This window comes from Schistocerca gregaria, chromosome 9 (genome assembly GCF_023897955.1).
Source record: "Schistocerca gregaria isolate iqSchGreg1 chromosome 9, iqSchGreg1.2, whole genome shotgun sequence".
NCBI lineage: Eukaryota > Metazoa > Arthropoda > Insecta > Orthoptera > Acrididae > Schistocerca > Schistocerca gregaria.
Genome location: NC_064928.1, coordinates 140,084,180 through 140,098,539, shown reverse-complemented (window position 1 = coordinate 140,098,539; position 14,360 = coordinate 140,084,180). Strand labels below are relative to the sequence as shown.

At 41.3% G+C, this 14,360-nt stretch overlaps 1 protein-coding gene across 1 annotated transcript in view; it reads left to right on the top strand.

Annotated features, from left to right (window-relative positions):
• The window catches only part of LOC126291702 (uncharacterized), an 82,214-nt gene that overhangs the window by 46,481 nt on the left and 21,373 nt on the right, over positions 1 to 14,360 (top strand). The window contains exon 5 of the mRNA XM_049985334.1: positions 10,361 to 12,280. Coding sequence (XP_049841291.1) covers positions 10,361 to 12,280 — 1,920 coding nt within the window. The remainder of the gene's footprint in view (positions 1 to 10,360; positions 12,281 to 14,360) is intronic.

The window sequence follows — 14,360 nt, the reverse complement described above, 5'->3', positions numbered from 1 at the left end:
TCCCGGTTTCGGTATTGTTGTGTACATAGTTCCGCGTAGTCAGTGCGTGCTCAACTTTCCCACTAGAGCACGCCCAACTAAGCACAATAGCGCAGGTGCAGCCTCGTCCGTCTCCGCACTACGAGATGGCGCTGCCTTAGAGACAGACCAAATTCTGCTTCTGCCGATCCACATATTAATATGTAACACAGCCAATGAGATTGCTGCTAACGTAGAACCTTTTCTCCTCGCGTATCACACTCGCACAGTGATACATGAACACGTGAGGTATTAAAACGAGTGTACAGACCTCTGATTAGTCAGTCTGCATCAGTCTGCATCAGTCTACATTAGTCTGTAGTCAAGTTTCAGTCCACGCCTAATAAGATTATCATATTCCTGTACATAGCCATGAAGAGAAATGTATAGACACTTTTTAAAGTATCAGAGATATGTGAGAATAAGATTAACATACCAAGACCAAAGGAACTTCAGATTGTCAATTGTCAACAGCATCGAGAATCAAGTTACATAATATCTATGATTTTTATTATTTTAATAAATGTGTGTGAAAATTAATCAAGTTCTGTTTAATGTTGGTCACCGTCAATCTGCTACTCTACGCATGCAAGTGGCATTTCTATCGTCTGACCTAACGGCAGAAGATAAACACGCCACGAGACATATTGCTGACACTCGCCTACTTCGTTAAGAGTGACAGGTCAAATAACCTGATGGTGTGTACCGAAGGTCTTACGGTATGCACACCACAGGTATGGCAATTACTCTTGCTTTTCGCCATACTTTAGGGACCTTGCATTCTCGAATACAATTGTTCATATTCCTTCGATATTCACGGATATTATATTCAACACTGGTCCTAAAAAGGACAGTTCATTCGATATCTCTGATACTTCTGGTGTGAAAGGATAAGCCGCCAGGTCATTCTGAGTTGCCCAGGGTATGCCCGATTGCAATTCATATCTCTCTACGTATCATCAAACGTTGCAATCTTCGGGGAGGCTCCTTTCGTGTGCCCCATATTGCCATTGTCAGGTGTTCTTTAAATACATAAATACGTGGTAGACTTGATATTGTAAACTGTAATTATGATTGTAAAGGCATTAAACATTCAACTGGTGTTTTTGCCTTAAGGTGTAATATTAATGCTGCCATCAGCTGTCTGTATTGGAATTGTATTTTGAAGTTACTGGGACGTTTATTGTAAACGTAGTATTATATTTGATTCACAGATATATACATTAGTCAGTTTATGTGCATTATTTTTCCTCTTGACGGCTTTGATGACAGTGGATCAGCGATACTACGTGTTTACATATTCGCTACTAGAAGTAAGAGGTGTGTGGAAAGTCGGTTATGTTTCTGTTATTTTCTTAGGTTTGGTTCTGATTATCTACATTTACATAGAAACTCCGCAAGACACGGTACGGTGCGTGGCGAAGGCTACCCTGAAACACTACTGGCCATTTCCTTTCATGTTCCACTAGCAAATAGAGCGAAGGAAAATGATTGTCTATATGCCTCCATATGAGTCCTAATTTCCCGTATCTTATCTTCGTGGTCCTTACGTGCAATGTACGTTGGCTGCAGTAGAATCGTGTGGCAATCAGCTTCAGATGCCGGTTCTCTATAGTGTTTCTTGAAAACAACGTCACCTTCCTTCCCATTTAGTTCCCAAAGCATCTCCGTAACACTTACGTGTTGTTCGAACCTAAGGGTAGGAAATCTAGCAACCCACCTCTGGATTGCATTGAAGTATTCCTTCAATCCGACCTGGTATAAACCGTAAACCTTCCTATATGAGGTGTCCTTTACAGACGGACCACTCTTTCCTAAAATTCTCCCATTCTCCTTCCCTGCCACAGTTTTCTCATGCTCGTCCATATCATATCGTTTATCAACCCCCCCTCCCCCCAATCGATATTTAAATGACTTGACTGCCTCAAGCGGGACACTAGTAAAACTATATTCAAACATTACAAGTTGGTTCTTCCTACTGATTCCCATTTACTTACATTTCTCCGCATTTAGAACTAGCCGCCATTCATCACACCAACTGGAAATGTTGTCCAAGTGCTTTTTTGTCTTCCTACAGCCACTCAACTTCGACACCTTACAGAACACCGCAGCATCATCAGCAAACACAAGCAGATTGCTGCACACCCCGTCTGCCAAATCATTTATGTATACAGGGTGTTGCAAAAAGGTACGGCCAAACTTTCAGGAAACATTCCTCACACACAAATAAAGAAAAGATTTTATGTGGACATGTGTCAGGAAACGCTTAATTTCCATATTAGAGCTCATTTTAGTTTTGGCAGTATGTACTGTACTTCCTCGATTCACCGCCAGTTGGTCCAATTGAAGGAAGGTAATGTTGACTTCGGTGCTTGTGTTGACATGCGACTCATTGCTCTATGGTACTAGCATCAAGCACATCAGTACGTAGCATCAACAGATTAGTTTTCATCAGGAACGTGGTTTTGCAGTCAGTGCAATGTTTACAAATGCGGAGTTGGCAGATGCCCAATTGATGTACGGATTAGCACGGGGCAATAGCCGTGGCGCGGTACGTTTGTATCGACACAGATTTCCAGAACGAAGGTGTCCCGACAGGAAGACGTTCGAAGCAATTGATCGGCGTCTGAGGGAGCACGGAACATTCCAGCCTATGACTCGCGACTGGGGAAGACCTGGAACGACGAGGACACCTGCAATGGACGAGGCAATTCTTTGTGCAGTTGACGATAACCCTAATGTCTGCGTCAGAGAAGTTGCTGCTGTACAAGGTAACGTTGACCACGTCTCTATATGGAGAGTGCTACGGGGGAACCAGTTGTTTCCGTACCGTGTACAATGTGTGCAGGCACTATCAGCAGCTAATTGGCCTCCACGGGTACACTTCTGCGAATGGTTCATCCAACAATGTGTCAATCTTAATTTCAGTGCAAATGTTCTCTTTACGGATGAGGCTTCATTCCAACGTGATCAAATTGTAAATTTTCACAATCAACATGTGTTGGCTGACGAGAATTCGCACGCAGTTGTGCAATCACGTCATCAACACAGATTTTCTGTGAACGTTTGGGCAGGCATTGTCGGTGATGTCTTGATTGAGCCCCATGTTCTTACACCTACGCTCAAAGGAGCACGTTATCATGATTTCATACGGGATACTCTATCTGTGCTGATAGAACCTGTGTCTTTACAAGTACGACACAACATGTGGTTCATGCACGATGGAGCTCCTGCACTTTTCAGTCGAAGTGTTCGTACGCTTCTCAACAACAGATTTGGTGACCGTTGGATTGATAGAGGCGGACCGATACCATGGCCTCCACGCTCTCCTGACCTCAACCCTTTTGACTTTTTTTTCTGGGGCATTTGAAAGCTCTTGTCTACGCAACCCCGGTACCAAATGTAGAGACTCTTCGTTCTCGTAGTGTGGACGGCTGTGATACAATATGCCATTGTCCAGGGTTGCATCAGTGCATCAGGAATTCCATGCGACGGAGGGTGGATGCATGTATCCTCACTAACGGAGGACATTTTGAACATTTCCTGTAACAAAGTCATGCTGGTACGTTCTGTTGCTGTGTGTTTCCATTCCATGATTAATGTGATTTGAAGAGAAGTAATAAAATAAGCTGTAACATGGAAAGTAAGCGTTTCCGGACACATGTCCACATAACATACTTTCTTTCGTTGTGTGTGAGGAATGTTTCCTGAACGTTTGGTCGTACCTTTTTGCACAACCGCGGTCTTATCACACGTCCCTGGTGCACTCCTGACGATAGCTTTGTCTCTGATGAACACTCGCCGTCGAGGACAATGCAGTGGGATCTGTTACTTACGAAGTCTTCGAGCCACTCACATATCTGTGAACTTTCTCCCTATGTTCGTACCTCCGTTAACTGCCTGCAATGGGGCACCGGGTCAAATGATTTCCGCAAATTTAGAAATACGCAGTCAGCCTGTTGCCCTTTATGAATAATTCGCAGTATATCATGTGAGAAAACGGCACCCTAAGTTCATGCGAGCAATGCTTTCTAAAAACATGCTGATTCATGGACATAAGCTTCCCCGACTCAAGAAAGTTTAATATATTAGAAATGAAAATATGTTCAAGGATTCTGCAACAAACGTAAGCTAGGGATATTGAGCTCTAATTTTGCGGGTCCATACTTTTACCCTTCTCACATACTAGAGTCACCTGCGCTTTTTCCAGTAACTTGGGGCTTTGTGCTCAAGAGAGATTCACAATAAATGTAGGCTAGGTAAGGGGCGAATGGCGTAGAGCACTCTATGTAAACCCAAATTGTGAATCCTTGCAGACCTGGTGATTACTCATTTTTAAATCTTCCAGTTGTTTCTCCATGCCAGGGTGCTTATTACTACGTCGACCATACGGGAGTCTGTCCGATGGTCAAATGACAAAATGTTTGCACGTTTCTCCTGTCTGACCGACTTCTTGAACGTTAAATTTGAAACATCGGCTTTCGTTTTCACCTGGGTTGTGTTGGGATTATTATGTTTCATTCTTATTTTTTCTGATAGTTTTTGTATGGTTTATGCGCTGTGATGTTTTCTTGGTGTTATATCTTTCTTGTATGGTGTTTATGCTGTTACAATAGATGTGAGTTACTTAGTATCTCTTGTTTGGTAATTTTACCCGTTTTTCTGCTTTAGAATATCAATAAAGTTTTCAATATATTTTTTGTGCTTGAGGTCGGTTTGTTCGTTCAGTAAATATGGAGAGTAACTATTTCCACACATCGCCTATCTCTAGTAGTAACAATGGAAATACGTAATATCGCTGATTCACTGAGATAAATGCTGTCAAGAAGAAAAATAATGCACAAACACTGACTAATATATCTCTAAAGATCAGATGTAACATTAAACTTACAATAAACGTGCAAGCAACATCCAAACACAACTCTAACAAAGACAGCAAATGGCATCATTAATGTTACACGTTAAGGCAAAAACACCAACTGAATTCTACGATCATTGTTACAGTTTACTAAATCAACATTATCAGTTATTGATGTATTTATGTAACACCTGAAGATGGCAGTATGCCAGATGAGCTCATAGTGATTTACACACCATACGACTCAAAAATGTATATGAATTTCTAAGGGACCAAACGTCTGAGGTCATCAGTACCTACACTTACACACTACTTAAACTAACTTAGGCTAAGAACAACCACACACACCATGCCCGAGGGAGGACTCGAACGTCCGGCGGGAGGGGCCGCGCAGTCCGTGACATGGCGTCTGTAACCGCGCGGTCACTCCGCGCCGCCATACAAATCATGTAAAGAGCAGTGTATCTGGTATATCATTATGGTAATAATTCAGGTGGTTTGTCTGATTCAACAGGACAACGCTCGACCTAACACAAATTTGAGGACCTCATATAACCTCAATCACGTCCATTCGCTGTTATCCCCTACCATAGCATTGAGTTTCTAAGCGAAAGTTGATATATTCTTAAATTACTGTAGGTTCCAAAGGTATGTTCGTCGAAAGAAACATGATAAAGTGGAAAATATAGCTTATCTCATTTGACAAAATCGGAACAATAGACATATAACAACTGAGGATAGTTAACTATTATTATTACTCTGGTACAGGTGCTACTTAACTTTTACTTTCACTCTTTATTTATCGCCATATTACACTCAGGTCTTCGGAATGAGCTCTTTTCCTGTCTTCAGACCAAGCGATTCGACTCTTTTTGGGTTTTGCTTTCTCGAGAACTGCCCATTCATGCACATCCTGCCTCAGAATCTTGTATTTCCTTGGGTTATAACTGTTTCTTACTGTTCTTCTTCTACTACTGTGATCCATTTTATTGCGCCCTATTTATCTTTGCTGCAAGTTTAATAGAACCCTACAACTTATCTAGTCCAGTTTTGTATCCATTCAGTGGATCTCTTTCTGTTTAAAATGCGTGTTTCAGTCCAATTAAAGTAGACTCTGGTCTGTTGATCATACTGCAGTTTCTTACTTATCCGTATTTTGAGGCGCATCTTTTACAGTAAATGTTTTCTGTAATATTTTCTAGTGTAGTCTTTTGAGAGGTTTTGCCTAAATGTAGAGAAACTTTGCTGACCAAATATGTACTTTTCCATTTCTAATGAGATATGAACATTTACTCGTCCTGTAATTTCCTTAAGAATTTCTGCTTATTTTTGTGCTATTTCAGTGCTCCAACGCAGAATTACCAGTTTGTATGCGACCGCTATGCAGACGAACGTGATATTAGTTCTTCATTATTTGACTGATTGGTCTATTTGAATCTCTTATTTGTTCAAGTGTTCAATTATTTTTCTGTGAAGTAGTATGAAACTAATGGAGACATTCATTGTCACATTCCTGATTTAATTTCAATGTTTGTCTTAAATTTTTCCTAAATCTTACTTGTATTTTGCGCCATTTAGCGTTTCTCTAATAGTTGGACTGGTCTTGAGGAGTGAGCTTTGCTTCTTCAGAATTTGGATAGGATACTTATAAGTCATAAGCTCATTTCTAATTTACAAAGGTGAAAACTTTTTGCCAATTATGTTTTTTTTTTCATTTTTGAGTAGTAGTTTCAAAAGAACATACTTGGGGAGTAGGTCTTTGTCCTAAAACCTGCTTCATATTTACCATATTTTTATTAAAATTACTGTAGTTTTGGTCCACATGGCAATGATGTTACGTAGTAAGCGTATCAGAACAGTCTTAACGTTTAATATTATTAAATGCTGTACCTTGAAATAATCATTGTAGTTGCTACTAACATAGTGTAATAAATTTTTTGTGGGCTTCAGTGAGTCACATAACACAACTTCCTCAAGCATGCAAATCATGTTAGCAAGGTTCTGATTGCACGGGTTAACATAAAGGCAGCACACATAAAAATTCTCTAGAATGGCACTAAAGTAGAAGTCGAATGGAATGGCACAGACAAGCATATCAGACTATTGGGTTTGTTTGATAAAGAGAACATGAATGTGACATAATATTTTGCCTAGGAAAATTGTGTGGAAGGTAGCCCAAGTTTTAATTTATTCATGTTAGTTAAGACGAAGTATTGTATGGTAAAGTGTGTAAACTGAGTCGTTTTGACCTCCTACTTTCAAGCAGATAATTCAGTTTGTTCAATAACCTATTTCTCAACTGTGTCTCAAGCCAAATATTGCAGTGCTCATGCAACGTAAGATTGGTGAAATTAGCCTATGATAGCTCTCCAGCACAAGCACTATTATTTCACTGGAACCAAACGCTGGTTATTGCTGCTAATAGAGCCTATCCAGCGTAAGATTTATTTTCTTAAACGAAACTAAATGCGAAAACTGAATCGTATGAAAGTATCTAACAGAATGTAGAAACCATAGGTCTGAAAAAAATAAATATCAACACATTTCTTGTTGTAAACAGAAGTATATATGTTTTGATATGCGAAAATTCACATGTATATATGTGGTGTCTGTTGTTTCAGACGTGTCCAAAAGAGAAAACACCATTTTTGACCCAGCAGCCACAATTAAGACGCAAAGGAACTACAGACATTGATTGCAAGTGGGAAAAATGTGTCTGTCAATCCGAAACAGTTCCGACGTTGGTGCTATAGCACAGTACAAGAAATACTGCAAAATATTAAAGACTGTAATACGCACGTCAAAGCAAATATATTACAAGGAAACGATAGTCATATCAGATAACAAAATAGAGACAATATGTGATATAGTGAAAGAGGAGACCGGTAGAACCAGACATGAAGAAGAAAAAATAGAATTAATAATAAATGATACATTGGTGACATATGTGTATAGTGTTGCAGAACTTTTTAACAAACATTTTATAACTGTTACTGAAAAGATGGGGTTGTCAGGTTCGGTAGATGCTGCTATGGAATACCTCAGACCAAACATTTCAATTAACTTCCATTATATGAATATGACCCTCACTCGCCCGGCAGAAATAATGTCCATCATAAAATATTTAAAATTTAAAAAATCTAGTGGGTATGATGAAATATCTACAAAGTTAACTAAAGAATGTGATTCTGAGATAAGTAACATATTAAGCTATCTGTGTAATCAGTCGTTTATCAGTGCAATATTTCCCGAATGGTTGAAATATGGTGAAATTAAGCCACTGCTTAAGAATGGAGATAAAGAAATAGCATCAAATTTCCGTCCAATTTCACTGTTGCTAGCATTCTCAAAAAAATTTAGAAAAAATAATGTACAATCATTTTTATAACCATCTTATCTCAAATAACATGCTGTCAGAGTCACAGTTCAGATTTCTAAAGGGTTCTAATATTGAAAAGGGTATCTACTCTTATAGTGAAAATGTGCTTAATTCATTAGACAAAAAATTCCAGGCAACTGGTATATTTTGTGATCTGTCAAAGGCATTTGAATGTATAAATCACAATATCCTTTTAAGTAAATTAGAATATTATAGTGTAACAGGAAATGCTGCAAAATGGTTCAAATCTTATATCTCTGGCAGGAAACAAAGGGTGTTAATAGGAAAGAGACATATATCAAGCTATCAGGCATCATCCAACTGGGAACTAATTACATGTGGGGTCCCACAAGGTTCCATTTTGGTGCCCTTACTTTTCCTTGTTTATATCCATGACTTTTCATCAGTAACATTACCAGATACGAAGTTCGTTTGGTTTAGTAATGATACAAACATTGCAATAAATAGCAAATTTCGTAGAAAGATCAGCTAACAAAATATTTTTGGACATTAATCACTGTTTCCTAGCCAATTTGTTGTCACTAAACTTTGAAAAAACACACTACATGCAGTTCAGAACTTGTAAGGGGTGTCCCACCAGTATATGTCTAACATACGATGACAAGAAGATAGAAGAAGTGGACAGTGTTAAATTCTTGGGATTACAGCTTGATAATACATTCAACTGGGAGGAGCACACCACAGAACTGCTGAAGCGTCTTAACAAATCTCTGTTGCAATGCGAATTTTGTCAGACACAGGGGATATAAAAATGAAAACGCTGGCATACTATGCTTACTTTCATTCGATAATGTCATATGGGAATATTTTTTGGGGTCATTCATCAAGACAAGCTAAAGTTTTCCAGGTACATAAACGTGCAGTAGGAGCTATATGTGGTGTGAACTCAAGAACATCCTGCAGAAGCCTGTTTAAGGAACTAGGATACTAACTACTGCTTCCCAATATATTTATTCCTTAATGAAATTTGTCGTTAAAAATATATCACTTCTTCAAACCAACAGTTCAGTTCATGGAATCAATACTAGAAATAAGAATAATCTTCACAAGGATTTAAAGTCACTTAGTCTTGTACAAAAAGGTGCCCATCATTCAGGAACACACATTTCCATATATATATATATATATATATATATATATATAACTTCTGCAATTTCTGCATAATTTCATTGCAGTAATGTGTTCATTGTAAATGTGTGTGTGTGTGTGTGTGTGTGTGTGTGTGTGTGTGTGTGTAAGTACAATCTACCTGCTGCACCATTTCACTGCAGTAAAGTGTTCACTGTAAATAAGTATTATAGTAGTTGTATTACATGTTTATTACCTTATAAATAAATAAAAAACTTTTTAATTTTAAATTCAGTGCATAAGTATTTGTGAAATGACTCTTTCATATTGTGTTCATTATAAAATGACGATTATTCCACTTAAAACTTGTGGAATGGTACATTAGCTTATTTGTTTTAGTTGTAAATATTTGTCATCTATTGTTGTTTTTCTGACATGTTCCACATCCCTGAGGACCTCTTCATTACGGATCAATAGGATTGAAAGTAAATCTAATCTAATCTAATCTAATTGATTTAATTCAGTGGGGAAACTGCTTACTAGGCAGATGGTCTGATAAATAAGCCATCTGGTCACAGTGCTATGGGCAACTCCACGGACTACCCCAGTACTCATCCCGCCAGACCCAGAGTCTCAACTTATCCACACACTACTAACGTAGCTCCTGTTGCCCATTTCCTCATCATTCGTGGCATTTCGTTGATTCCCATAAGAGTTCGAGCCGGATGTGCATCCACACTGAAGACATCAGTGGCCATCCTCACCTTTATTTTATACATATCTATTTATCTATCTTCCTTACCATGTATGTATGTGTGTGTGTGTGTGTGTGTGTGTGTGTGTGTGTGTGTGTGTGTGTGTGTGCGTGTGTATATGGTGTCTGTTCTTTTGGACATAATAGGATTGTGTAAACTCTTTGTGCCTTGATTCAGGCTAGTTGCATGTCTTGCACTTTCCATGAAAAAAAATAGTTTCGAAAACATTTTATTTAACTAATCCATTTCAATCATTTACAGGTGATTGTAGACGATGATAAGGAAGACAGTCCTATCATTTTGGATGAGCTGGTAAGCCAGATAGAAGATGAGCGGCGTCTCGTGATTGCGTCATCGCGGGGAATTAACTGCTTCGACGACAAATACAAATCATCTGACGTCTCCGATGACACCTGGGATGATTGCCTGGACATCAAAGTCAGACTAAACGGGGACAGCTACGAATGCCACCTGCGGGACCTGGTGGCAGGAGTCGATGCTCTCAAGTCACTGCTGGACGAAAAGCCGGCGCTCTTGCTGGCTCTGGCACGGCTGTCGCAACCTCTGAGGATGGGCCGGGAGCTGGAAACGCTGCCTGCACACTACGTAACAAGGGAGTTGGCGGACCAGAGGCTGCTGACGGACGAGTTCTTCTCGTCTCTGGGTGGGATTCATGAGTATGAAAGTAAACAGCGAAAAGTCCAGCTCGAAGCAATGGACACTGGTAGGAACAGAGTGATCGTGGTGGGGGGACCCGGAACGGGAAAGTCGAAGATGCTGTCATATGTGGCAAAGAAAATAAAAGAAAGGGCCCCTGCATGTTGGCTATTAAGAGTTAATCTTTTGGATTTTTACACGGTTTTAGAGCACAGTGATAGCGACGAGAAAGCTGTGGAAGGCATCTTAGGGCGGTCAGTGTTTAGTGAGGGCGAGTTTGGTGACCTGGAATACGCACTACTTCGCTACAATCTGCGAGAGTCCCCAAGAGTGGTCTGTCTCGTGGATGGCTTCGACGAGGTGTGCCCAGATTACATCAGAAGGTGTCTCGGGGTGTTGCCTCTGCTGTCACCAAGCGAGGGCAAGCTTCTGGTGACGACGAGGCCAGAAACTGTCAAGCTCTTGAAGGCTCAGATGGGTGTGAATGCACATTCTCTGGAGCGTTTCAGTAACTTAGAGCTAACAGAATTCTTCAGACGCCACTCCTCGAGGGGAAACATCCAACGTTTCCTTCGTCTTAAGCAGAACGTAAGGAATCTACTGAGAACGCCTCTATTTGCTGAAATGTTTGCAAATCTGTCCCAGGAATTAGGTGAGAAATACGACATTGTGACTCTGTACGAAGCTTTCTTCCGAAATAAATTCAGGAGGCTTTATGAGGAAAAGTGTGGTGACAACTTTTCCGCTCCTGGGAAGAAGAGAGAAGTGGAGGAGGCACTGAATAAGCACGAGGAACAGTTGATGCCCCTCGCAGCATCCGTTCTGTTGCGCGGTCCGGACATACCGGCAAAGCCGTCATTCAATAGGGACTACTTTGTGAAAGCCGGAATTGTGTACGAGTTTGCCGATGGGAAGCCCGCGTTTCTGCATAGGACGTTCGCCGAGCACTTCCTCGCCAAATGGTGTTTCCTCGGGGATGGAAAGCAGAGTCGTGCGGCACTGTACCGCAAGGCCTACGTGCGCAATCGACTCGAGTTCTTTGTGGAGTCCTTCAACCGCAGGGCAGTGAGGGGTCGGCCGCTGCTGGAGGCTGTACTGGACGGCGACCAGGGCAAGGTGCAGGCGCTGATGGCCGAGGGTGCCGACCCCGGACAGACAGACGAGTGCGGGCGCAACGCACTGCATCTGACCGCAGCCACCGATACGGTAGGCTGCGGTGGGGTCTTCTCCATCTCTGTGCTGCGGCGACTGTGGGGAGACGCTTGGAAGGCCACGTTGTCTGCTGTGGACGGCCTGCTGGGGTGGACTCCTGTGAGGTACGCCGCTGAGGGTGGACGCTGGTTAGCCTTGTACAAGCTGCTGTTCGATGGCGGTGACCTCAGCCACCTCGGAGACTTCCAGGTGGGGCTGCACGACCCTGTAACGTTGCAGGCCATATTCGAACATTGTGGATACTGGATGCTGTACCAGCATGTCATCAAGCGGAAACATCCCGTAAAGGAAAGTATGGAAGAACAAGTCGAGGTAAATTAAAATGTACCATGCACCACATAATACGTAACTGAAACTAACCTGAAACTTTCTGGCAGATGAAAATTGCATGTCAGCCGGGACTAGATCCGGAACTTTTGCATATTGTGCGTAAACGCTTCATTGTCCAGCCACACTTTGTTGACCATCTATCAAAAACCTGAATAAACATTTTTTTCAGCTTGGACTGTAGTGAGACGTACAGGAAGAGTGTTGGTGAGGTTCTGGAACGTCCTGATAGGAATATGTCGACCTCACTGTCGTGGTCAACTGCACTAAGTCTCTTGGTTGAGGCTCCATGATGTGAACAGCCTGAAAGAGGTGGTACCAAAGATTTTCATTGCGGGGAGTTTGGAATCTCATTCTGGGGCTCACTGAATCACACATGTACTCTACTTGCTGTGTGACATGTTGCATTGTGCTGTTGGTATATGCCATCATGGCAAGGAAAAACCAACTCCATGTAGAGGCTTGTGTTGATCCACTGTGTCTTCTAGAATAACTAGATCACCTAAGGGATGACACAGAATCATTCCCAGACAGTAAGGATTCCTCCTCTGGCCTTGACATTTCTGACGATAGTTGCAGGATGTCTGCTATCGTACATTTCAAGATGTACATGTCAACGGACATTTGTTAGATGGAGAAAAAAATTTGATTAATCTGAAAAGGACATGTGTCCCACTCAGTGGACGTCCTGTTGCTTTTACTGCTTACCGCCTTTGTCGCTGATCCACAGCAGTCAGCATGGGTACACGAAGCAGGTGCCTGCTGCAGAAGCCCATATGGGGCAACACCTACTAAACGGTCATTGAGGAGACACTGTTGGGGTCCTTCATTTGGATGGTCGTTCAACTGTTGCATACCTATTTTCCCATTTCTGCAGCTGACGTTCACCTCTGTGGCTCTGACTCTGAGCACTTAACAGTGGAGGTCATCAGTCCCCTAGAACTTAGAACTACTTAAACCCAACTAACCGAAGGACATCACATACGTCCATGTCTGAGGCAGGATTCGAACCTGCGACTGTAGCAGTTGTACTATTCCGGACTGAAGCCCCCAGAACCACTTGGCCACCGCATCCGGCATTCACCTCTGTCGCCTATGGAGCACCACATTTGTCTTGGCGGTGGTTTTGCATAGTGCCATTTTGTCATGCACAGTATACTTTATCCACTGTGGTAAGCAGTTAGTTTATATATTTATCTATCTCGGAAATTCATCCACCCATGGCTCGAAACCCAATGATCTTGGGCTTTGGGATAGCAGATAAATCGCTCCATCTGCGCATTAACACTATCACTGCATCATTTCCCATGTTCCCCTCTCTTCCCGATTTGGTTTAAATATCCATATCCTCCATTGCTAGTGCAGCCATCCTGGTCTGCGACTGGTTATTGTGGGCTGACGTCATAACTAGGTGGTGCTAACATGAATGTGACTGGACCTTTGTAGCGTTGTTGCATTAATTTGTTACGAGGGCGGTGCTGATAGACAATAAAAGCTGGTTAAAAGCTGTGAGCTATGTGGGGAAGTTAACCTTGCATTACTGAGCAACTGTTTCACCAGGTATCCACTCTAGCTTACCAAATTCCCAACCAGACTAACATTAATTATAATCTTTTAATAGTCATACGACAACCGGTGATATATAATTCAATTAAAAAGAAATAAATTAGATCGAAAAGCAATTTACAAAAGAAAAACCTCGAAATGGTTACTATCGTCTTACTATTAACCTGATGGGTCAAAGAACTGTATAAGCACGTGGTACTGGCCTCACAAAGTACACCCCACGGGGGTTGAACATAAAGAAAAGTTGCTATATTGAAAAATATTGTCAAGACGAGACGTTATAATCTCACGCACATTCGCATTTAAGATTGATGATTTTAGTTAGAGTTACTGATCAACACGTGGTTCCACTTTACTCACAAAGTAGTGACAAAGCAACTACCGGAATATATTCTGAACTTCACACTCGAATTACACTGCGTTGCAATTTAAGATAACATTAGATATTTTATAGCTAAACCTGAAATAAAGGTCATTAAATTTTCAGTTAGGCTGATCT